This window comes from Hyperolius riggenbachi, chromosome 7 (assembly GCF_040937935.1).
Source record: "Hyperolius riggenbachi isolate aHypRig1 chromosome 7, aHypRig1.pri, whole genome shotgun sequence".
Taxonomy (NCBI): domain Eukaryota; kingdom Metazoa; phylum Chordata; class Amphibia; order Anura; family Hyperoliidae; genus Hyperolius; species Hyperolius riggenbachi.
The window spans coordinates 6,056,396-6,079,436 of NC_090652.1; the positions used below are offsets into that span (position 1 = coordinate 6,056,396).

The following is a 23,041-nucleotide window of genomic DNA, read 5'->3' on the forward strand; positions in this document are numbered from 1 at the left end:
ATGGTGTATTTGACCAGTTGGTCAAATTACATAGCTAATTGGGATGGAAAAAAAACATACGTCCATTGAGTTCAACGGGGAGAGGCAGAGGTGGATCAAGGGTGCGGAGACAGGAATAGGGAGACTCTGTGGCCCTCTCTTGACATAGGTGACTATCTAAGTTTGTTTTTTCAAGATAATCAGCACATCTGTAGTATGACGTTCGGGTGTTCTGTGTGGTGGAGACGTGAAGGTAGTGGCAGGGTGTAGTTTATGGCCACCCAGCCTCCAGTGGTGAAGGTGACCATGAGATCTCCAGGAATGCAGAAACCAGCGATAATAGAGAATAGCTCCGTATAGCCAGAGGGGACACGCCGTCACACAGGGCCGGTCCCATTTCAGGTCTGGTGACATTGTTATGATGCCGTATTTCCCTCACAGGGCTACAGAAATGAGGGTTGTTATTACGTCTGAATCAGCTGCTTATCACACAGGACATGGACCTCCGTGTATCACATGGCAGCGACCTGTAAGTGGATCTTCCCAGGTTCCATGATAAAGCCACTATGTTGTGCTCTCAGTAGCCCCATTGTCTATAGATGTGACTCATATTCTCTTTGTGGATGGCATAATAATAGATGAACTAGAATAGAAAGGTTGTCCTGTGTGTATGTTTACTGAAGTTATTCCTGTCTTGTGCAAACATTAATGCCACTGACCACACACCAGATCCGCCAAACACAAAATAACTAGCAGCTTGTGACCCACAGAGGTGGGGAGGAGCTCTGACGAAACATTAATGCCACTGACCACACACCAGATCCGCCAAACACAAAATAACTAGCAGCTTGTGGCTCACAGAGGTGGGGAGGAGCTCTGACGAAACATTAATGCCACTGACCACACACCAGACCCGCCAAACACAAAATAACTAGCAGCTTGTGGCCCACAGAGGTGGGGAGGAGCTCTGACGAAACATTAATGCCACTGACCACACACCAGACCCGCCAAACACAAAATAACTAGCAGCTTGTGGCCCACAGAGGTGGGGAGGAGCTCTGACGAAACATTAATGCCACTGACCACACACCAGACCCGCCAAACACAAAATAACTAGCAGCTTGTGGCCCACAGAGGTGGGGCAGAGCTCTGACGAAACCAGGGCTGTGGAGTCTGTGCAAAAATCTTCCGACTCCTCAGTTTATGAAACTCTGACTCCAACTCCGGGTACCAAAAATGGCTCCGACTCCTCGACTCCGACTCCTTAGTTTAATACTTAACAGGGCTGTTGATTTTATACAAAAATCATCCGACTCCTCAGTTTATGAAATCAACGACTCCAACTCCGACTCCGGGTGCCCAAAATTTCCCCGACTCAGACTCCTCGACTCAGACTCCAACTCTGACTCCACAGCCCTGGACGAAACATGAATGCAACTGACCACACATCAGATCCGCCAAACACAAAATAACTAGCAGCTTGTGGCCCACAGAGGTGGGGCAGAGCTCTGACGAAACATGAATGCCACTGACCACACACCAGATCCGCCAAACACAAAATAACTAGTAGCTTGTGGCCCACAGAGGTGGGGAGGAGCTCTGACGAAACATTAATGCCACTGACCACACACCAGATCTGCCAAGCACAAAATAACAAGCAGTTTGTGGGCCACAGAGGTGGGGAGGAGCTCTGACGAAACATGAATGCAACTGACCACACGCCAGATCCGCTAAAGGCAAAATAACGAGCAGCTTGTGGCCTATAGAGGGGGGGGGGGGGGGGGCGGCGCTTTGACAAAACAGGTCTTTCAACTCAAGTGGCCATTGGAGGAATTACCTTCCTCAGTACTCTGACGATACGGGTCTTTCAACTCACTTAGTGGCCATTGGGGGAATTGCCTAGCTGGCGAGGGTCTAATATTATGCAAAGCATCAACTGTCTTAAAGCAAACCTGAGAGGAAACAAATGTGAAAAGTTAGATACTTAATTCGTAAGAAGCCTCTGGATGTAGTTGGGGCTTCCTACAGCATCGTGGGTCCCTCTTCTTGTTTGCATCCATACTCGTGTCAATGTACAAGTGTGGCCATACCAGGCATATACTAGTGTGGTCAACTTCTGTGTAGCAGCACAAAACCGCTTGTGCACCTAGAACCCTCATGCCTACATGTAGTTCACAGGAAGTAGTAAGTGTGAAGCAGCTGTAGGGACTTCCTGTTCCTAAACAACACTTCTCATCATGTTAAGGTCTTACGTCTGTAGCGGAGCCACCTTTCACAAAAGCAGTTGTATCTCACAGACTTGTCTTCTGATGCTGTTGTGGATTAGGGTCTGCCTTGCCTCTTCCTGTCAGTGGTTCCTTCAGTTTCCACCAGGCCTCTCCCAGTCAGAGGTTTCCCTAGTTTCTGCCAGACTTCTCCCTGTCAGAGATTCCCCCTTTTTCTGCCAGGCTGCTTCTTCCTGTGAAGTGTGGTCTTGTGTTGGCAAGTTTTCGAAACGTTAAATTTCTTCTCCTGAAGAAGAAACTTAAAGAGAAACTCCAACCAAGAATTGAACTTTATCCCAATCAGTAGCTGATACCCCCTTTTACATGAGAAATATATTGATTTTCACAAACAGTCCATCAGGGGGCGCTGTATGACTGATTTTGTGCTGAAACCCCTCCCACAAGAAGCTCTGGGACCTCTGTACTTTTGGCAGTTTGTTACAATGTAACAAGGTTCACAGACAGGAATTAGCTGTTTACAGCTGTCTCTAAAGCTGGCCACTAACGGTCCAATTTCTAGCGAAAAATCGTTCGAGCGATCAGAAATTCTGATCGAATTGGTTGTAAATAATCTCCATTGGTGGACACAATCGATTATGAATGAGTGAAAAAAATGTCGCCCGAATGAATTTTCGTCGAACGAAAATGTGGATTTTCTTGGTGGTCGTGATAGATAGGAAGCAATGATTGGTTAGTTGATGGTGCAGTGAACGATTTTTCGTCCGATCAGATTTTCTGATCGCTCGAACGATTTTTCCCTAGAAATTGGACCATTGGACAGCCAAAACAGCTAGCAGCTGCTACATGACCTTCCCACAGTAACAATGTCACCATGTAATAAATGTCAGAATGTAAATCAGGGAGAGGAAAGATTTTACAATGAGCAAACACTGACTAAATCATTTATACATAATTATGTTAAAAATGAAGCACTTTTTTTTACTACATTATTTTCACTGGAGTTCCTCTTTTAAAGTTTTTGTGGCTGGACAGTGTACTGGTTAAGGGCTCTGCCTTTGACATGGGAGACCTGGGTTTGAATCCTGGCTAGGATCAGTTTATATTCAGTAAGAAGTCCTTGGGCAAGAAGACTTCCTAACACTGCAGAGTGGCCCCTTTAGCCAGTCCTTAGTGGCTGCAACTCTTGAGTGCGTTGAGTCCAACAGGAGAAAATGTTAGGATTATTAGGATAGGATTATTTGATAGTGAAGGAGACTCTACCTCCTGACACCTTGACTTTCTCTGTAGGAAGGTACTGCACTTTTAAGTGTTACAATGGTCTGTCTCTCTTCTGTTGTTATTTGCCGGTTTCTTGCCATTCTTACAGCAACACACCGCTTTCTGCAGTAGTATTACAGTACTACTCAAATAATGCTTAGGAGGGTATTGTACCACAGTGCGCGCCACACTACTTTATGCAGACAGAGGGGGTGTCAGTAATCAGGAAACATGGAATTGGTAGCTTGTCTTTCAAAGCTTTATCACCTTCCATTGCTGCAGAACAGCTGTCAGCTGTCATCCAATATTCAAAACATGATATTTGAGTCCAGAAGGGTCATTGGCATAAAAAAGACGATATTTAGGCACTGCGCTTACTAAGCAATCAGGCAATCCATGTTTTTATTTATGTTTAGTCACGCATGTAAGTAATGCAGACCCAGGTGTACAAAAGTGAGCAGCCAATCGCATTTCCTGAAAACTGAACAGCAAGTATTCACGGAATGCAGATATTGTGGCCGCTAAAACATGCCCTGTTCTGTCGAGATCCGCGAGTTACATAAGATGGAGATTATGCTATGAGATTGTACCCAGCTGGCCTTCTGGTATTGCGGACCGCTTCATGGAGACACCACAGTCCACAATCTCTCTCCCGGTACATCTCCTCACTAGTTTCCAGATACCAACCCAATCGCAATCTCAGATGTCCTTCTATGGTCCTCCTCTAGAATCACCTCCTCGTATTTACATATACAAGATTTCTCACATGCTTCACCCCTCCTCTAAAATCTCCTTCCAAAACACATTTGGCACTCTCCAACCCTTGAAAACATTAAGCGTTCCCTTGAAACTCACATACACTCTTTGGCCATTCCCCTCCAACCTCTGGCCAAGCTGTGCTCCTTAAAGAGAATCTGTACTCTAAAATTCTTACAATAAAAAGCATACCATTCTCTTCATTATGTTCTTCTGGGCCCCTCTGTGCTGTTTCTGCCACTCCCTGCTGCAATCCTGGCTTGTAATTGCCTGTTTTAGGCAGTGTTTACAAACAAAAGACATTCCTTCTAACCAGCATGTGATAGGCTGAGAGGAGCTCAGTCTGTGACTCACACAGAGCCTGCAGGGGTCATGTAGAGGGTGTGTATAGCTTCTATCCTATCACAGCAGAGCAGCACATTCCTGCCTGAGCCCGACAAAGCCGTCAGAGGAAAGAAGATTAGATTATATAACAGAGATAATACAGCCACTGTGCAACTAGAAAAGGCTGCAGTAAGACAGACCACATTAGAACAGGTATAGGAACTTATAGAAGAAATAAGGCTGAAAATGTTTTTAGAGTCTCTTTAAAACACTCTGCCTCTAGGTATCAATATTGTATAACACCCCACCTGGTTTCCTTCCTATCTGTTTAGATTGTAAGCTCACAAGGACAGGGCTCTCTCGCCCTTTTGTGTCTTGGAATCTGTGATATATTTTATTCATCATGTTATCATGTCTGCCAATTCTGTACCATTGTCTGTATTATTATGTACCCCGTGTTTGGTTCTTACTCTGTGCAGCGTCACGGAATATGTTGGCGATAATAATAATATTTTGAGTGGGGAGCTGCTGTGCACAGAGTATTGGGGACATGGTTAGTGCAGATAGCTGTAGACACTGTTCTGGGGACCGATACATAACTTGTGTTCTGTTTCCCCTGCAGAATCTGAGGGTCCGCAGCATCGGGGGCTGCGAGTTCTACACGCGCTTCTCTACCAAGTTCAAAGGCTGCCTGGGGCAGAAGTTCATGTTTGTGGATGGAGACAAGGCCGTGTGCGGATCCTACAGGTAACTGGCAGCCATAATCCAACACTTCTCATGCCAATATTTCTGTGTTTTATAAAAATGTCACTTATGTATAAATTAAATGCTTGTGAAGTGAAACTCCACGTGTTCATTTGTTTGATAATAAAACCAGTATCTTCCTTATAGGGAGTTGACAAATCAAAAATTGCCTAAAAAAGTTCCCCAAATAAATATGTAAACCTCTTTTTTCCTATATTTCCCCCAATTTTTTTGTATTTTTTTTTTACCTGGACTATGTGTTTCTGCTGAACTAAATCCAATGTCAACAGGATTGCGGGAAGTCTTTTTTTTGGGGGGGGGGGGGGGGGGGGAGTAACAAGCTTATCTAAAAATGCAAAGCGAAACTTCCCATATCAGATAAGATAGGGACGCTATGAACAGAAGGTAATTGAATCCCCCCTCCTTTTGAAGAGTTTACGCTGTGATGTAAGCCTGTTATCTAGGTGATGTTTGTGCTGTGGGGGGGGGGGGGGGGGGGTGGACAGTAAAGCTGGCCATACACTGGCCCAATTTGCCGCCGTTCGACAGCAGATGCGATCACTAAACGCACTCACCGATCCGATTTTCTCCCGAAATCGGATCGGTCCGTCAATCGCGCCGCGCGGGAAATTACCGTCGATCGCCCGCGGGTAGGGAGTGCGTCGCTAGCGGCGGCCGATCCGATATAGGTATACATTACCTGACGCTGGCTCCCGGGCATCTTCTCCGCGCTGCACCGCTCTGTTCCTGCTTCCATCCCAGCGTACATTAACTTCCTGTGTCACTGCAGTGACCAGGAAGTTCAAATAGAGGGCGCTCTATTTGAACAGTGTACGCTGGGATGCGGTGCGGGGTGCAGCGCGGAGAAGAGGACCCGGAGCCAGCTTCAGGTAATGTATACGAGGAGGGGGGGGGGGGGGACAGGCGGCAGGAGCAGCTCAACAGATTGTGAACGGTTTCAGGCTGAAATCGGTTCACAATCTGTGTGCTGTAAAGGCAGCCATACAATCCCTCTCTGATCAGATTCCATCAGAGAGGTATCTATCTGTTGGTCGATCTGATGGCAAATCAACCAGTGTATGGCCACCTTAAGCAGCAAATTAAGCAGTAAATCGACACTGAACTGGGTTAAAAAAAAAAAGGGCAGAAGTGGTCACTTTTGGCATCACAGAGAAACAGTAAAAGCCCCATTCACACGGCGATTTCGGCAAAACACTCAAGCACGCTTTTTAAAGCGCTAGTGCTATAAAACCTTATGGGCCCGTTCTTACTTGGGCGATTTGCGTTAATCGCTGCACCATTTTCAGGCGATTTCCCGGCGATCGCGTTTCAGCGCTATGGAAGTGCTAAACGCAATCGCGGAAAAATCACCGCCGCAGTGTTCAGCGATTTTTCTGTTGAAAAATCACTCCCGCAAGCGTTTTGCGCTTTCAAGTGTGAATGGGGCCTAAAGGTGGAAACCAGCAGAAGCAGAAATGTGTTTTTGTTTTTTTCATATCACATTTCTTTTAACAGTGATTACTAAAAACAACAGGACAGGTAAGCTAAATAAAAAAATGTCTTATTGAATGATTTTTTTTTTTTTTCAGTTAACCTGGAGTTTCATCCCACTTGTTAAAAACGAAACTGAACACAAAATTTAACAGACCAATACTTAAAGGATCCCAGAAGTGAGAGTGATATGGAGGCTGCCATATTTTATTTCCTGTTACACAATACCAGTTGCCTGGCTGTCCTGCCAATCATCTGCCTTTAATACTTTTAGCCATAGCCCCTGAACAAGCATGCTGCAGATCAGGTGCTCCGACTGGAGTGTGACCAGATTAGCTGCATGCTTGTTTCAGGTGTGCAATTCAGACACTACTGCAGCCAAATAGACTAGCAGGGCTGCCAGGCAATTGGTATTGTTTAACAGGAAATCAATATGGCAGCCTCCACAACCCTCTTACTCCAGGTTCCTTTTTAAAGGACCACTACAGCGTATCTTGTTATAGTAAACCTCTGGCTATAGTAAACTCCATCCCTAGGTCCTCACCATGACCAATCCTGATATACAAAACTTCTGATAAAGTAAACTACTTGGCCAGGTCCTCTGAAGTTTACTATAAAGGGATTCCCTACTGTATTATGAAAAACTGTAAAATACCACACATGTTTATGCAGAAATGTAAGATGCACTATAAATGTATTATGTATTATGTATGTTTCTGTTACTCACAGCCAGTAGTAGTAATCTGGCAGGTTTTGGACTAGTCCAACTCCTCATGGGGTAGTCTCAGGGATTTCTTTATTTTGAAAGTTTGAAAAAAAAATTACAAGACTTCACATTTTTTATTTTCTCCCTAGCTTCTCCTGGTCTGCTGCAAGGATTGACCGAAATCTCGTCACCGTACTGTCTGGCCAGGTGGTGGAGAGTTTCGACCGACAGTTCCAGGACCTCTATCTGCTGTCCAAGGGAGTCAGCCTTAAGTGTGTTCCTTTGGAGAATGAGCCAGAGCCGGAACCCATAATACAGCCAGCCGCTATGCCGGCGGCTATTTCAGAAGCCATCGCCAAGAAACTCATCAATCCTAAATACGCCCTGGTGAACATGAAGAGCACCAGCGAGGCTGGCAAAGGCTCGAAACAAAGTGAGGATGTAAAGAAGGTTCCCATCAAGCCTCGAGGTGCTCCTGTAGAACATCTTCAGGATGATCGCCATCTTCACCCAGGTCTTCAAGACTTGGAGAGGGCCAACATGTTCGAGTATCTGCCCACATGGGTGGAGCCGGACCCAGAGCCCGGGAGTGAGATTTTGGGTTATATTAATATCATCGATCCCAACATCAAGAATGCTCAGCCCTCTCAGATGAACAGAATCAAGATTTGTAACACGTCAGACGCGACCTCCCAGTATCTGCAGCATACGATGGAGGTGGAGAGGCAAAAACAGGAGAGTGCAGAACTTAGTCTTCAGAATAAGCTATCAGAGCCAGTCGGCTACCACCAAGAACCGGTACGCAGTGCGGGAAACCCATCCAGGCAGATCATCCAAGAACCGGTACGCAGTGCAGGAAACCCATCCAGGCAGGTCATCCAAGAACCAGTTCCAGTGCCTAACAATAGCCGGCATAGCCTATCAAAACAGGCCAGCCAAGGTCAGGAGTCCGAGCCTAGCAAGGGTAGTCCTTCCAGACAGTGCAGCCAAGATTTAGGTTATGGGCCTAGTCAAAGTAATAGCATCCCAACCAGGCAAGTCAGCCTGGATCTGGAATCTGTGTTGAACAATAGCTCACCCAACATATTGCAGCAAATCAGTGTAGAGGAGTCTCACCCAAGTGCCGAGATAGAGGATGTGGTGAAACAGCCCGTAAGTGAAGATTTAATATGCCCGGATATTCAGGTGGTTAGTATTGTACCTTCGCCTGATGATGATGAAGGGTTTGCAGCGTTAACAGAAAGTAGTCACCTTGCATTGCCGAAGCCTCCACCAGTGCCTAAACCACGAACGGTGCCCGTAACCGATTTCATCAGCATGAAAAACGCTCTTAATACAAAGTCTAGTAGAACGGGTACGCCAACAGAGGACATCCCTGCGCCGTTTGCCAACGGTGTGGATGGAAGACAAGCAGAACAGATTAACCTTCTCATCGAGAACACGCCGGCACATAGTAACCAAGACAGTGAAGAGCTTGGAGGGCTCCGGCGGTTTGCCGTAGAGTATTCCTCCAGCGGTTCCGGCTCTCTACCCCTATCCAACGCCTCCTCCATGTCCGAGGAGTACTACCCAGCTACAAGCTTCCAAAGGATAAACTCCGATCATATGGCCAACGGAGAGCGCCCGACTCTCCACCGAAAGCTGAGCGAAGGCCACATCAGCCGAGGCAGCTATGCAAGCCCCCTCATCTCACAGAACTTGATAGACATGCGGCCGGTGGAGAACGGCATGAGGAGTCGTCATCTGGAGGAAGAACTGAAACGGGTTCTATCGTCTAGCCACCCGCTGCAAGGCAAAGACCGAATGTATTCCTTGGAGACTCCACAGGTGGGTATTGATGAGGACAACTGCGATCATAATGCAGACCAAAATATTAGTTAAAACTATGAATCGCCAAAAAAAGGTTCTTCTTTGACTTTGATTAGAGTGAACTGAGTGACGTATATGAACAATTGCCCATTTTTTTAATTGCTGTCTATAAGTGCATGTTTTATTGTCTTCTAAGGTTTTTTGGACCCACTTGTTTTATATTCAGGATAATGTCCAACCTACTCAAAATGGCTGCTGTATGGCCATGAACTCATTTGTTTCCAACCCGAAAACTCACTCATTTGTTTCCAACCCAAAAACTCATATCCTGTCCTTACAAATTACCCAGCCAGCTCATGGTGAACCAGAACTCCCAGGCGTGTGTAAGGGGCTACAAGGGACCAAAAAGCCCTCTTACTAAAATGTTATGCAAAACAGAAATGTGCCTTCTTAAAACGGAAGATATTTGCGATTATTCAGGTTGTTGGAGTGAGCATATGATGTCCCCCAGTGCATCACTGCTGAATATGCAAATCATCCCTTTGTTGTCCTTGTAAGCTAGCCACACCTCCAGATCCGCTGGAATGCAATGATGTGTCAGCTTGTTAATTGTACAGAGCCACAATACAGACTGTTGGATTGGTTGATCCTCATCAGTGCATGGCATGGATCAATGTAAGTCCTACCCCATAGATTTACAGCGTACCTAGAAAGCTCATGGTGAACCAGAACTCCCAGGAGTGTGTAAGGGGCTAAAAGAGCCCAAAAAGCCCTCTTACTAAGATGATATGAAAAACATATGTTTGCCTTCTTAAAACAGAAGGTATTCACAATTATTCCTGTTGGAATGAGCTCTGAGTCAAGCCCTACTCCATAGAGCCACATTAATCCATGCCCTGCACTGATGAGGATCATCCAGTCCGAAACAGTCTGTGTGCATGTTGGATTATTGGGACGCTGTATAGTTTAAGTGGGATTGTCACCATAAAAATCAAATTTCAACAGCAGCTGGTCTGAGTGTATTAAGTGATAAAGATGCTAATCCTGCTTTCAAAACTTTTTCTGCTATTATGGTTTGGAGTTATCACATACTTTAAGAGCACTGGCCCTTTAGTAGTCGGTGCCAAACAGTTGCATGCTGGGGGTTCTTTTTATCTATAATATATTCCTCCTCTTCCATTTATTTCCCTGCCTAGCTGCTTATCTGAAACACGATCCCATGCTCACTTGTGTGTTTACAAGCAAGGCTGACGTGGAGGAGAAAAGAAAAAAAAAAGTAAAGGGCAGAAATGACATCAGGATTTAGCCTAAACAGTGGGCAAAAGACATGGTTCCCACCAGGAACAGAATGATCTTCCTTTACTATATAATATTCACTGAAATCAAAACATGGACAGTACAATACATGTGTTATGTAAGTAGGTGACGTATTTATCTACCTATATATATGTGTTTTTCCCTGGCATAGTATGGCTAATCTGACACAGTATTGTATTCCAGTGGATCTGAGGGTGTGGCTAGCTTTCAGGGACAACAAAGAGATGATTTGCATATTCAGCAGTGATTCATTGTGGGAGACACCTCAGAGCTCACTCCAACGTGAATAATTGTAAATACCTTCTGTATAAAGAAGGCAAACTTCTGTTTTTCTACCCCGATGGGCCAAATGAATCCCTGCCACGCACTGATGATGACCAATCAGTGTGAAACAGTCTGTATGCATGTTGGATTATTGTGGCTCTATACAATTACCAGCGGACACATCCGGGGCTACGCACACTGACACCTCCGAGGACTTGGATCTCTGCCCTGACTGATGCCCTGGGTTGTACGCAGTGTTCAGGTGAACATTGTTTACAGTGGCACAGCAATCCTTTTCACTCTGTTTTATATGGACGGTAACTCGCAGAGGCTTGCAGACGCTTGTTTATAGATTCGTTTTTGTTTAAAAGAGCCTCTAAGCATTGGTGTGAAGCTGAAAGTCTGCTTGGCACTCATGATGGATTCACGTAGTTCTAGCTGTAGTTAAAAAAAAATATAAAATACACCTATTCATTTCATCCGTTTATTTATGTTCACACTGCGTGCATCGTGCTTTCACACATACAAATGACACGTGACAAACACTAGGCACGTGTCGCGCCACAAGGATAGCGTGAACAGGTCCTCAAATACAATCCATCGTGTGACGGACATCAAGCGTCCCTTAACGCATTAGCAGCTTCATCTGAGATAAGCCTGCTGCTTATGACCTCAGTCGGCAGAACCCGTTGTGCTGTAAATTCTTGGTATGCTTTGATCTCTCTACTAGCAGAAAATGTGGAAACTGATAGAAAGTGCTCTTATTGTCTCACTGCCTCCTGGTGACAAGTAACAATCAATGCACATTACAGCAGTACTAATTAGAAGCAGGGAAATGTAACAGATAAGAAATAAAAAATATGCTAAAATAAATTGGCCTGGAGCACTCGCAAGCACTCTAAATAAATTGACCCTTAAAGGGTTAAAGGTAAGATATTTTCCTCAGATGCGATCATTGGATCAGATTCTTTACATTCGAATTGTACAGAAAGTCACACAGTACGTGAGGAAAATCATTGGGAAACGATTCTATAGATCAGAGTTCCACAACCCTGTCCTCAAGGCCCACCAACAGTACATGTTTTGCAGGAAACCACACGCCATCACTGGTGGGATAATTAGTGTTGCAGCAGAGCTGATTAACTACCTCTGGATTTCTACAAAACCTGCACTGTTGGTGGGCCCCGAGGACAGGGTTGGGGAACACTGAGATGATTGGAATAGAGAATTTGTGTGTGTTGGATTTTAGCATTGTATCTGAAGGTAGAACGTGCCCTAATCGACCCGTTTATGGGAACAATCGATAATTACCTTCCGATTACTGATGATCCCACAAATCTGATTGTATGATTGCATCTGAGATAAATATTGCAACATTAATGGGCAGCTTTAGAGAGTCTCCGGCAGAGTGCTGGGTGTTGTGGTGACATTTAGCACTTTTCTCAGATTCACAAAGCTAGAAAGTAGTCGTCCAGTATTGCTTTATTATTGCAGAACTATGTGCTCCACGCCTATACAGTGCAGCTGTCTAAAATGCCCCTCTCAAGCTCCCCACCAGCTTCTATACCCCCTTCCATGACAGAACTTCCAATTTACTTACCTGCCACTACCCATCCTGGCCACTAGGTTCACCTTGCAGTAGGATAGCAACAGCATCTGCATCATAATGAATAGAGGAGATGTCTGCTTGCTACTCAACAGCAGCCCCTAGTGGCCGGAGGGAGCTGCAGCACTGGAAGTAAACAAGACATCCCAGCTTTGCAGATCACATGGTACCAAGTCGTTGGTCAGGGGTTGGTTTCTGGGGGTTTGAGAGACCTTACAGAGAAAATGGATAAAAACAGAGACACCGGGAGCCGCTTATAGTGTAGTAGGTTGAGGTACTTGTGATATTATTTTTCGGATGGACTTTCCTAGGGGTACATCTGTCCCTCCTCAATGAGGCCACCTCCGGCCCTTACTAACTGACTTCTCTGCATTCCCTCCAGTTCCAAGGCTTCCTGTATCTGAACTGGCGGCCACAATACAATTATGTATTTAAGGTGAGGTTGTGCTGTTGCGGGTGGGGCGACGTGGCTGTGCCCTGCTTGATGCCAGGCAGTATAACGCCAGCTGCTTGTGATTGGCATGGCTTTTGATGTGGAGTTTGCCATCGCCACGGATTCCCGGTTGTAGAAGTGCCACGGTTTTGCCATATTTTCCACGCTCTCATCCCAGGCTGTATGTTGCATGTGTATCGGGCAGCTTTGTGTTTCCCCACGTGGTTCCTCGTTTGCTATAGAAGTGCTCGGTTAGGTGTGCATGCCTTGTGTTACGTATAACTTTGAGTGAAAACACACATCCAATTTTGATTGGCCAATGTTGCCTCGTCGTTGTGATTATAAAGGCCCATAGATTTTGAATGTTATGAACAGATAGTGTAGGTAAGCTCTCATACTACATGGAGCTGGTAAAATTGGCCAATAAAAATATGATGTGTGTATGCAGCCTATAGTGTCATCTGCCAATACAGATCAATGGCTGTGGTTCCCAACTCATCTCGTTTCCTGGCCTGTACACTTCTCCCTTTTATACAGCTGTCCCCTTCTTGTAGAAGTGGCTGGACAGTGTACTGGTTAAGGGCTCTGCCTTTGATGTGGGAGACCAGGGTTTGAATCCTGACTAGGGTCAGTACTAGGGATGATCAATGATATGCAAATATTTCCCAGTTGGTGCAAAGTTTAATGCAAATATATGCTGCTTGAAATTGGATCAATCAAGCCCCACCCAGGTTTAAAGGGATTGGTCCATTTTCACGTTACCTATATTTGCATATAAATTTGCATCAACTTTGAAATATTTGCATCCCTAATCAGTACCTATTTAGTAAGAAGTCCTTAGGGAAGACTCCCTAACCCTGCAGGGTGGCCTCCTGAACGCCCCCTGGTGGCTGCAGCTCCTGAGTAGGACAGGAGAAAAGCGCTGTACAAATGTCAGGATTATTATTATTATTATTATTGTACATCTAATGCAATGGACTAAACAATTACCCGCTGTACTAAGCAGGACTACAACACTCTCAAATGGTCATTGGTTTAGTATGGTCAAAATGGTTTAGGAATGTAAACAAAAAGAGCAATAGTTAAAAAAAATTAAAACAAAACAAAAAACAGGACTTTGGTATCCATTTGCCGAAATCCAAGAGATTGTGGGCTTGATTCACCAAGACAAATAGCATGCCTTATCAGAGTAGCATAGCGAGCGCTACGAACTTATGCCTGCTAATTGGCAATGAGGAGAGCTCCACATGTCCTGCCCTGAGCCCCTGCGGGTCCAATCACTTTAAAGGACATTATCCCTGCACTTTAATTGGCCCAATAGGCTGCCTGTCACTTGACAAACTTGCCAGACAGCCTATTGGGCCAATCAAAGTGCGGGGATAATGTCCTCTAAAGTGATTGGACCCACAGGGGCTCAGGGCAGGACGAGTGGAGCTCTCGTCATTGCCAGTTAGCAGGCATAAGATCCTAGCGTTTGCTATGCTACTCTGATAGGGCGTGTTAACTCTGATAAGGTGTTAACTCTGATAAGGCGATTTGTCTTAGTGAATCCAGCCCTGTGTGTCGTGTGTGCAGTTAGCTGCAACTCTGTTCCCAGAAATCCGCGAATGCTCATTCTGGCCACTAGAGACCGCCACTATCAGACGGAAGACATGCAGTCTGTTGCTCTGATTGATGAGTCTGTGTCAGTCCATCACTGCTTATCGTCAAAGATCACCATAGACTGGAAAACTGCTACAAGTCCAGTATTTTTCTGACAACCGTATTGTTTTTTCCCAGAAACATAATGGACTTTGGCTTATTTGCATAGAATGTTTTTTTAGCCGGTGTTTGTTTTTTCATTATGCACATTTCATTATCTTTCCTGTTTCTGTAAATGTGTAATAGTGAGTCTCTTGTCATTGTCACTTCACTTTGCAAAAATAAATAACAAGACCTATCTATTGGAAAGCAGGGGTGCAGTTTGCCTAAAATGGTGATTAAGATTTCCCTCTTTCCCATCTCAAACAAAGGGTGTGCTTTGGGGAACACTGCTTATAACTTCTACCTTGGAATGAGGGCGTGCCTTGGGGAACACCACTTATAACCTCCATCTCAGGAGGAGGACATGCCTTGTGGTACACCCCTTATGACCTCCACCTCGGAAGGACAACGTGCCTTGGGGTACACCAATTATAGCTTCCACCTTGGTCAGAGGCCGTGCCTTGGGGTACACCTCAAAAGGGACTTCTGTTTTGAGTGTTTCAGAAGAGAAGTGTGCTTTGGGTAATATCACTCACAGCTTCCATTTAAGAGATACACCACTTATAATCGCTTAACATGGGAGGTGTACCTCAAGGTATCCCAATGACCATCTCGTATAGGAGGTGTGCCTTGCGTTACGCCACTTACAATCACCATCTTATGGGAGGTGCCATGCCCTGGTGCACCTCCTATATCTGCCTCCTCAGAGGGGAGATCTGCCCCGATAACGGGAGGATTGCTTGAGAAGTGAGTGTTTGCACCTCTTGTTTACAGGAAGTCATTTTGTAGGTGGAAGTTTTGTCTACAAAATATTAGAAAATGACATTTCTTCCCTGGAACAAAGCAGCTTTGTGATATTGCTTGGTTCCTAGGCAACGGTAATTAAGTACACAAGACTGATGCCCCTTATCACAGGAAGACATTAACAACATCCAGCCCCCCTCAGTGTCCTCCTTACCTGGGTAGAGCGCCCTGCTGATCATCCCTGGCATGATGATGAAGATCATGGGCAGCATTTTCAGGTAGCTGGCCAGGATGGACCCGGCCTTGGCGTGACTCAGGTTCTTGGCTGACAGGGACCTTTGTACTATGACCTGATAAGCAATGGAAGGAGAATGTATTTATTTTAAACCGAGAACGTACCACACCCTGCTAATAAATATTTATGGGAGTGCCTCACAAGCTGATCTATGGGCTCCTATAACTCAACAGACCCACAGCAGCCAATCATGTCTTCTCATCACAGGACAGATGAGGAGAACTTCTGGTTTCCTCACAAGCTGATCTGTAGGTTCCCATAACTAGACAGACCCACAGCAGCCAATCACGTTCTCTCATTCCAGGACAGGTGAGGAGAACTCGTTGGTTTCCTCATGAGCTGATCTATAGGTTCCCATAACTAGACAGACCAACAGCAGCCAATCACGGTTCCCGATAACTAGACAGACCCACAGCAGCCAATCAGGGTTCCCATAACTAGACAGACCCACAGCAGCCAATCAGGGTTCCCATAACTAGACAGACCCACAGCAGCCAATCACGGTTCCCGATAACTAGACAGACCCACAGCAGCCAATCACGGCTCTCATAACTAGACAGACCCACAGCAGCCAATCAGGGTTCCCATAACTAGACAGACCCACAGCAGCCAATCAGGGTTCCCATAACTAGACAGACCCACAGCAGCCAATCAGGGTTCCCATAACTAGACAGACCCACAGCAGCCAATCAGGGTTCCCATAACTAGACAGACCCACAGCAGCCAATCACCGCTCCCATAACTAGACAGACCCACAGCAGCCAATCACCGCTCCCATAACTAGACAGATCCACAGCAGCCAATCACGGTTCCCGATAACTAGACAGACCCACAGCAGCCAATCAGGGTTCTCATAACTAGACAGACCCACAGCAGCCAATCACGGCTCCCATAACTAGATAGATCCACAGCAGCCAATCACGGCTCCCATAACTAGACAGACCCACAGCAGCCAATCACCGCTCCCATAACTAGACAGATCCACAGCAGCCAATCACGGTTCCCGATAACTAGACAGACCCACAGCAGCCAATCACGGCTCCCATAACTAGACAGACCCACAGCAGCCAATCACGGCTCCCATAACTAGACAGACCCACAGCAGCCAATCACGGCTCCCATAACTAGACAGACCCACAGCAGCCAATCACCGCTCCCATAACTAGACAGACCCACAGCAGCCAATCACGGCTCCCATAACTAGACAGACCCACAGCAGCCAATCACGGTTCCCGATAACTAGACAGACCCATAGCAGCCAATCACGGTTCCCGATAACTAGACAGACCCATAGCAGCCAATCACGGCTCTCATAACTAGATAGATCCACAGCAGCCAATCAGGGTTCCCATAACTAGACAGACCCACAGCAGCCAATCACGGCTCCCATAACTAGACAGACCCACAGCAGCCAATCACGGCTCCCATAACTAGACCGACTCACAGCAGCCAATAAGGGTTCCCATAACTAGACAGATCCACAGCAGCCAATCACGGCTCCCATAACTAGACAGACCCACAGCAGCCAATCACGGCTCTCATAACTAGATAGACCCACAGCAGCCAATCACCGCTCCCATAACTAGACAGACCCACAGCAGCCAATCACGGCTCCCATAACTAGATAGATCCACAGCAGCCAATCACGGCTCTCATAACTAGACAGACCCACAGCAGCCAATCACGGTTCCCGATAACTAGACAGATCCACAGCAGCCAATCACGGTTCCCGATAACTAGACAGACCCACAGCAGCCAATCACGGCCCCCATAACTAGACAGACCCACAGCAGCCAATCACGGTTCCGGATAACTAGACAGACCCACAGCAACCAATCACGGCTCTCATAACTAGACAGACCCACAGCAGCCAATCACCGCTCCCATAACTAGACAGACCCACAGCAGCCAATCAGGGTTCCCATAACTAGACAGACCCACAGCAGCCAATCACGGCCCCCATAACTAGACAGACCCACAGCAGCCAATCACGGTTCCGGATAACTAGACAGACCCACAGCAACCAATCACGGCTCTCATAACTAGACAGACCCACAGCAGCCAATCACGGCCCCCATAACTAGACAGACCCACAGCAGCCAATCACGGTTCCGGATAACTAGACAGACCCACAGCAACCAATCACGGCTCTCATAACTAGACAGACCCACAGCAGCCAATCACAGCTCCCATAACTAGACAGACCCACAGCAGCCAATCACGGCTCCCGTAACTAGACAGGCCCACAACAGCCAATCACGGTTCCCATAACTAGACAGGCCCACAACAGCCAATCATAGCTCCCATAACTAGACAGACCCACAGCAGCCAATCACGGCTCCCATAACTAGATAGACCCACAGCAGCCAATCAGGGTTCTCATAACTAGACAGACCCACAGCAGCCAATCACGGCTCCCATAACTAGACAGACCCACAGCAGCCAATCAGGGTTCCCATAACTAGACAGGCCCACAGCAGCCAATCACGGCTCCCATAACTAGACAGACCCACAGCAGCCAATCACGGCTCCCATAATTAGACAGACCCACAGCAGCCAATCACAGCTCCCATAATTAGCCAGACCCACAGCAGCCAATCACAGCTCCCATAACTAGACAGACCCACAGCAGCCAATTGCGTTCTCTCATTTCAGGACAGATGAGGAGACCTGCTGGTGGCCTTTCTGCTAACAGGAAAGTGCAGAGAGGTCTTAAGCCAGTCTGGATAGTTGCACAGCTACACAATGGATTTTAGAGTTGAAAAGTTTCGTTCCATAGATATTTATATTTAACACTTATTAACATGACTGCATTCAGAATTTGCCCCATGCTTATTTTTACGTTTTTGAAGGCCATCCTGTGAATTTCTGAAATAGTTACCTGTGAGCCTTGTAGCCCCCTCCCCAGTCCAAGTTCTCAATGATCCAGACCACTCTTCTACCTCTGTCCCCTTTGAACAGGTGACATCAAGTGCCTTCAGAACCATCCGCCCCACAGTTTCCAGCCACCACACCGGTTATGAAGTTGCTGCCCTGCCAATCAGTGACTCCCGGTACGGTATGTGCCGGAAAGGGGTAGGATGTGGTGGTCATCCTATAAATGAAACCATGGGGAGGACCCAGTGACCTTTGCGGAGAAGAGGGGTCCTGGTCCATCAAGTAGAGCATTGGGAACCTTGCACACTAGCTTGGGAGGCAAGCATGTCTTCTCCTCACAGGTAACTTTCTGTACTTTTCCCAGAGAAAGTTATCTTAACCTTTTAGAAATCCTTACCGTAGTCTGATTTGGCTAAAAGGTAGGATGGCAGACTTTTGCCATCTAATAATGGACAGATTTTTAAAAAAAATCCAGTCAAGGTTTGCTGGATCACTTGGCTTTTCCAAGGTTCCTCACTGTACTTCAACCTTGTAAGCCAAACCCTGGGTCTGGGGCTTTTGTCCACAGCAACCAGACAGAATATACAGCTGTAAGGCAGAAGTAAATGTACGCTGCTATTAGTTTGTCCTTTAAGGCCCATACACACCATACCCTTATCAGCTGAATGACTGACAGTACACACGCCCGATTTGACGTCCGGACGACGGGTTGTTTAAAAAAATCTGACGTGTGTATGGGCCTTTAGCCTGCTGATCTTTGTACTATAGAGGAGCGTCCCAAAACAATCCATTGTGTTCTCTTGTGCTAGATATGAACAGTCACATGCTGCAGAATGCCCATTGTCTTGCCTTGTGTCAGTGCTGCATGGTTGTGTTGAGTGTGATGCTTTGCAGGCTGCGTTGACTTATAACAGCTTTGCTGTCAGTTTTACTAACCTCTTATACTTCTCTTTCTACTCTTCAAGGAGAAACCAAGCTACCAGTTTACCTCCAATGGGGCTTCAGCAGGATATGAACGCTTTTCACAACAGATGAGTACTAGGAGCAAGGGCAGAGGCCAGAAAGAAAGCACCATGGATGCTGTTAGCCCGTACCGCCACTTGAACAGGAAATCTGAAGGCGCCGGGCCAAGGCCTGGATACTGGAGCACCAAGGACTATATGGGAAGTCACAGTCACCCGCTATCTCAGAGCCCAGGGGCCTCAGAAAATGCCTCGTCACCGCTAGGTATTCCATACTCAAAGCTGTCCCAGGCAAAGCATCTCAAGAGCAAGATGGGAGCAGCCAACCTAGACTCGAGGAGGAGAAGTCATGGCCCACCAGGGCACAAAGACCTTTGAGGAAGCTAAGCTCCAGAGGCTTTGCTACTCTCTAGTCCTGTGTGAAAGGGGAACTGGGTATCCCATGGCACGGCTACGTAGGATGAATGTATCGTGTTCGAATTGTGAGGAACACTGACTGTGGTCTAATGTCCTCCGGGAAAACACTAGTTCTGCTGCTAGGCACTTTGATCATGGCATGCCCGAAAGGTCTATATATTTGGTGGGGCTTGTAGGAGTCTTAAAGGGGTTCGTGTTTTCATATGTAAACTTCTCTGCCTGGGCTGCTGGATTCTATGACCACCGCACTAATTACTGCTCTGTGTGTTTACAATGGACCTGGTCATTGTTGAGGAGTTGGAAACTCTACAGGAATATAAACTCTGGCTCCTGTTCCTACAGAGCGGTATCTCAATGGCCCACTTTTCTCATTGTGCGCCTGGTTTACTTTTTTAATGACATCTCTATTTAATGACGATCTGGTTGTTTCTGTGAGGGCTATCTATTTAAAATTGAGTTTTACTGTCATCTGTGATTGGTTCTTTTGTGGAGAACCCCTTATTGGTGGAGATGGAAAATTCTTTTGAAGTTCTTTAAGAGTAAAAAGAAAAAAATAGAGGGCTTGTTCCATGCCACAGCTATCTAGTCATAAGTTAAAACAACTGGACTGTTATGTTCTTCAATTTCTGAAGCCGTTTGTTTAGTTCTAGTACAACTGTCATTGATCTAATTGGTTGGAAATTCCATAGCTGAACTTAAGTAAGACTCATTTGCACAGCCTCAGAACACTTGGCTAGTTCAGTTAGTTTCTGTTGCTACTAGTTATCTCCAGGCCCCATGGTTATCTCCAGGCTCCATGGTCTCTCCAGACCTCAGGGATGTCTTCAGGCCTCTGCAGGCCTCATGGTTGTCTCCAGGCCTCATGGTCTCTCCAGGCCCCATGTTCTCTCCAGGCCTCATGGTTCTCTCCAGGCCTCATGGTTCTCTCCAGGCCTCATGGTTCTCTCCAGGCCTCATGGTTCTCTCCAGGCCTCATGGTTCTCTCCAGGCCTCATGGTTATCTCCAGGCCTTGATGACCGAGAACTCATTTCTCAGCAGTTTTCTGGAGTTATTTCCATCTACAAGAAAGGCTTTTAATATCCAGAGGGCCTTTCTTCCGTTATTCTTGTGAAATACAGAATAGGGGTCAGCAGCTGCCCCTTGCGGGTAAAGGGCCCACTTACCCAGGAGGCCTAAGAAAGTGGCTGAGGAAATGGAGGCCGTTGTTCACACCTATTCATGGGCGTTCCGCATTGCGATTTTTTTTTACACGGGTTCCTACTTATTCGATTCAGGGTTTTTCGGATTCCGGCCTTTGAGTTTTGGGTTTTTTTTACCTCTGCGATTTTGCGAGCGGTTTTTAAAGCAATTTTGTGTATTGCTATTTTTTTTTCCCGTGCACAACAATGACGTTAGTTTACATGAGAATGTATCTAACTTAAAATCGGATGCGATTTTTAGTTTGATTTTGCAAAACAAATGCAATTTTTCAGCATTTTTGTTAACGAACTCCACTATAACTAGTGGTTCATGGGAAAAAAAGCAACACCGCGTTGAGGTTTTTTTTCTTAAAGTTGCAAGCAAAAATTGCAAAACACGGGAAAGATAAGAAAACCGCAGGTCACCTGCGCTGCCGTTGAAAATATATTCAATGTGCAATGGACACGATATCGCAATTCAGTACGAGGAAGTGTGAACGGCCACTTTTTGTAGGAAAACATCATAAAAATAACCGCCTCTGTCCCTGGGTAGTAGCCTATGTCTGAGGTCCTTGCGTATCTTACACTAATACACATTGCTGGACTCAGCACAGCAGTTAAGTGTACGCAAGCTCTTAAAGGGATACTGTAGGGGGTCGGGGGAAAATGAGCTGAACTTACCCGGGGCTTCTAATGGTCCCCCACAGACATCCTGTGTTGGCGCAGCCACTCCCCAATGCTCCGGCCCCGCCTCCGGTTCACTTCTGGAATTTCTGACTTTAAAGTCAGAAAACCACTGCGCCTGCGTTGCCGTGTCCTCGCTCCCGCTGATGTCACCAGGAGTGTACTGCGCAGACACAGACCATACTGGGCCTGCGCTGTGTGCTCTTGATGACATCAGCGGGATCGAGGACATGGCAACGCAGGCGCAGTGGTTTTCTGACTTTAAAGTCAGAAATTCCAGAAGTGAACCGGAGGCGGGGCCGGAGCATCGGTGAGCGGCTGCGTGGGCACAGGATGTCTGCGGGGGACCATTAGAATCCCCGGGTAAGTTCAGCTCATTTTCCCCTGACCCCCCTACAGTATCCCTTTAATGTACATATAGAGGTGTGCAAAGTAACTTCAAATAAGTCCCCGATGAAAGATTTTCCACACAGTCAGTGATGCCGCTGTCTTGTGACAGAAACGGGTGGGGCAGAGACCGACCTCTCTGAGGAGAGTGCAACTATAGCAATAGAAGTCTGTGGTACAGGAAGTAGCCACAGGATGGGTCATTTTTTTTTTCTAACAACAGTGCCTACACAGGACTAAGAATACATTTGTGCCTTGAGTGGGGTAATAACTTGAATTCTGGTGAAACCACGATTAGCTCACTCCAGTGACTGCCACCTCCATGTTGGCAAGTAGGCCTCGGGGGGGGGGGGGGGGGGGGTGTGACTAATATTGCCCGCGGACACCAAATGGCTTCAGACTTTCAGTTTGTTACCTGCTGAATCGGCCAGACTGCCCAGCGCAACGCAAACGGTCCTGCCAGCCATTGTAAGTCATAACCGTTAGTGTGCACGGGCCTTTGACTTAATTTCAAGCATTGTTTTAACACAGATTGATGTCTGTAGCTAGAGAAAACCTTGACCCTAACTCAACCCCCGTTTATTTGTACAGCCTGGGACATGATCTCACGCCCTGGAGTCAAAGAGCCGTGTGCACTAGCCCTAAGGTGCGTTTTACATTGTGTCACCAGCCTCTCCTCAGTCTAATTGATGTCCGCAGAGCTTACATGGCGATTGTATCAGGGTGGCGTATGTACGGAGCAGAGCTTCTAACAAGATTACGCTAAGCTTTGCAAACGTTCTGCTTTCATTGTTTTGTATCTCATGGAATAGTTTACTGTAGGATTTACGCTAGCTGCGGTT

The 23,041-nt window shown here is 46.4% G+C and overlaps 2 protein-coding genes across 2 annotated transcripts in view; one reads left to right on the plus strand and one right to left on the minus strand.

Annotated features, from left to right (window-relative positions):
• Positions 1 to 21,766, plus strand: part of FAM83G (family with sequence similarity 83 member G) — an 82,429-nt gene extending 60,663 nt beyond the window's left edge. The window contains exons 3-5 of the mRNA XM_068243516.1: positions 5,164 to 5,288; positions 7,632 to 9,309; positions 19,536 to 21,766. Of these exons, the coding sequence (XP_068099617.1) occupies positions 5,164 to 5,288; positions 7,632 to 9,309; positions 19,536 to 19,910 (2,178 nt within the window). The 3' untranslated portion in view covers positions 19,911 to 21,766. The remainder of the gene's footprint in view (positions 1 to 5,163; positions 5,289 to 7,631; positions 9,310 to 19,535) is intronic.
• Positions 1 to 23,041, minus strand: part of SLC5A10 (solute carrier family 5 member 10) — a 274,286-nt gene that overhangs the window by 186,536 nt on the left and 64,709 nt on the right. Inside the window, exon 9 of the mRNA XM_068243517.1 lies at positions 15,613 to 15,748. Within this exon, the coding sequence (XP_068099618.1) occupies positions 15,613 to 15,748 (136 nt within the window). The remainder of the gene's footprint in view (positions 1 to 15,612; positions 15,749 to 23,041) is intronic.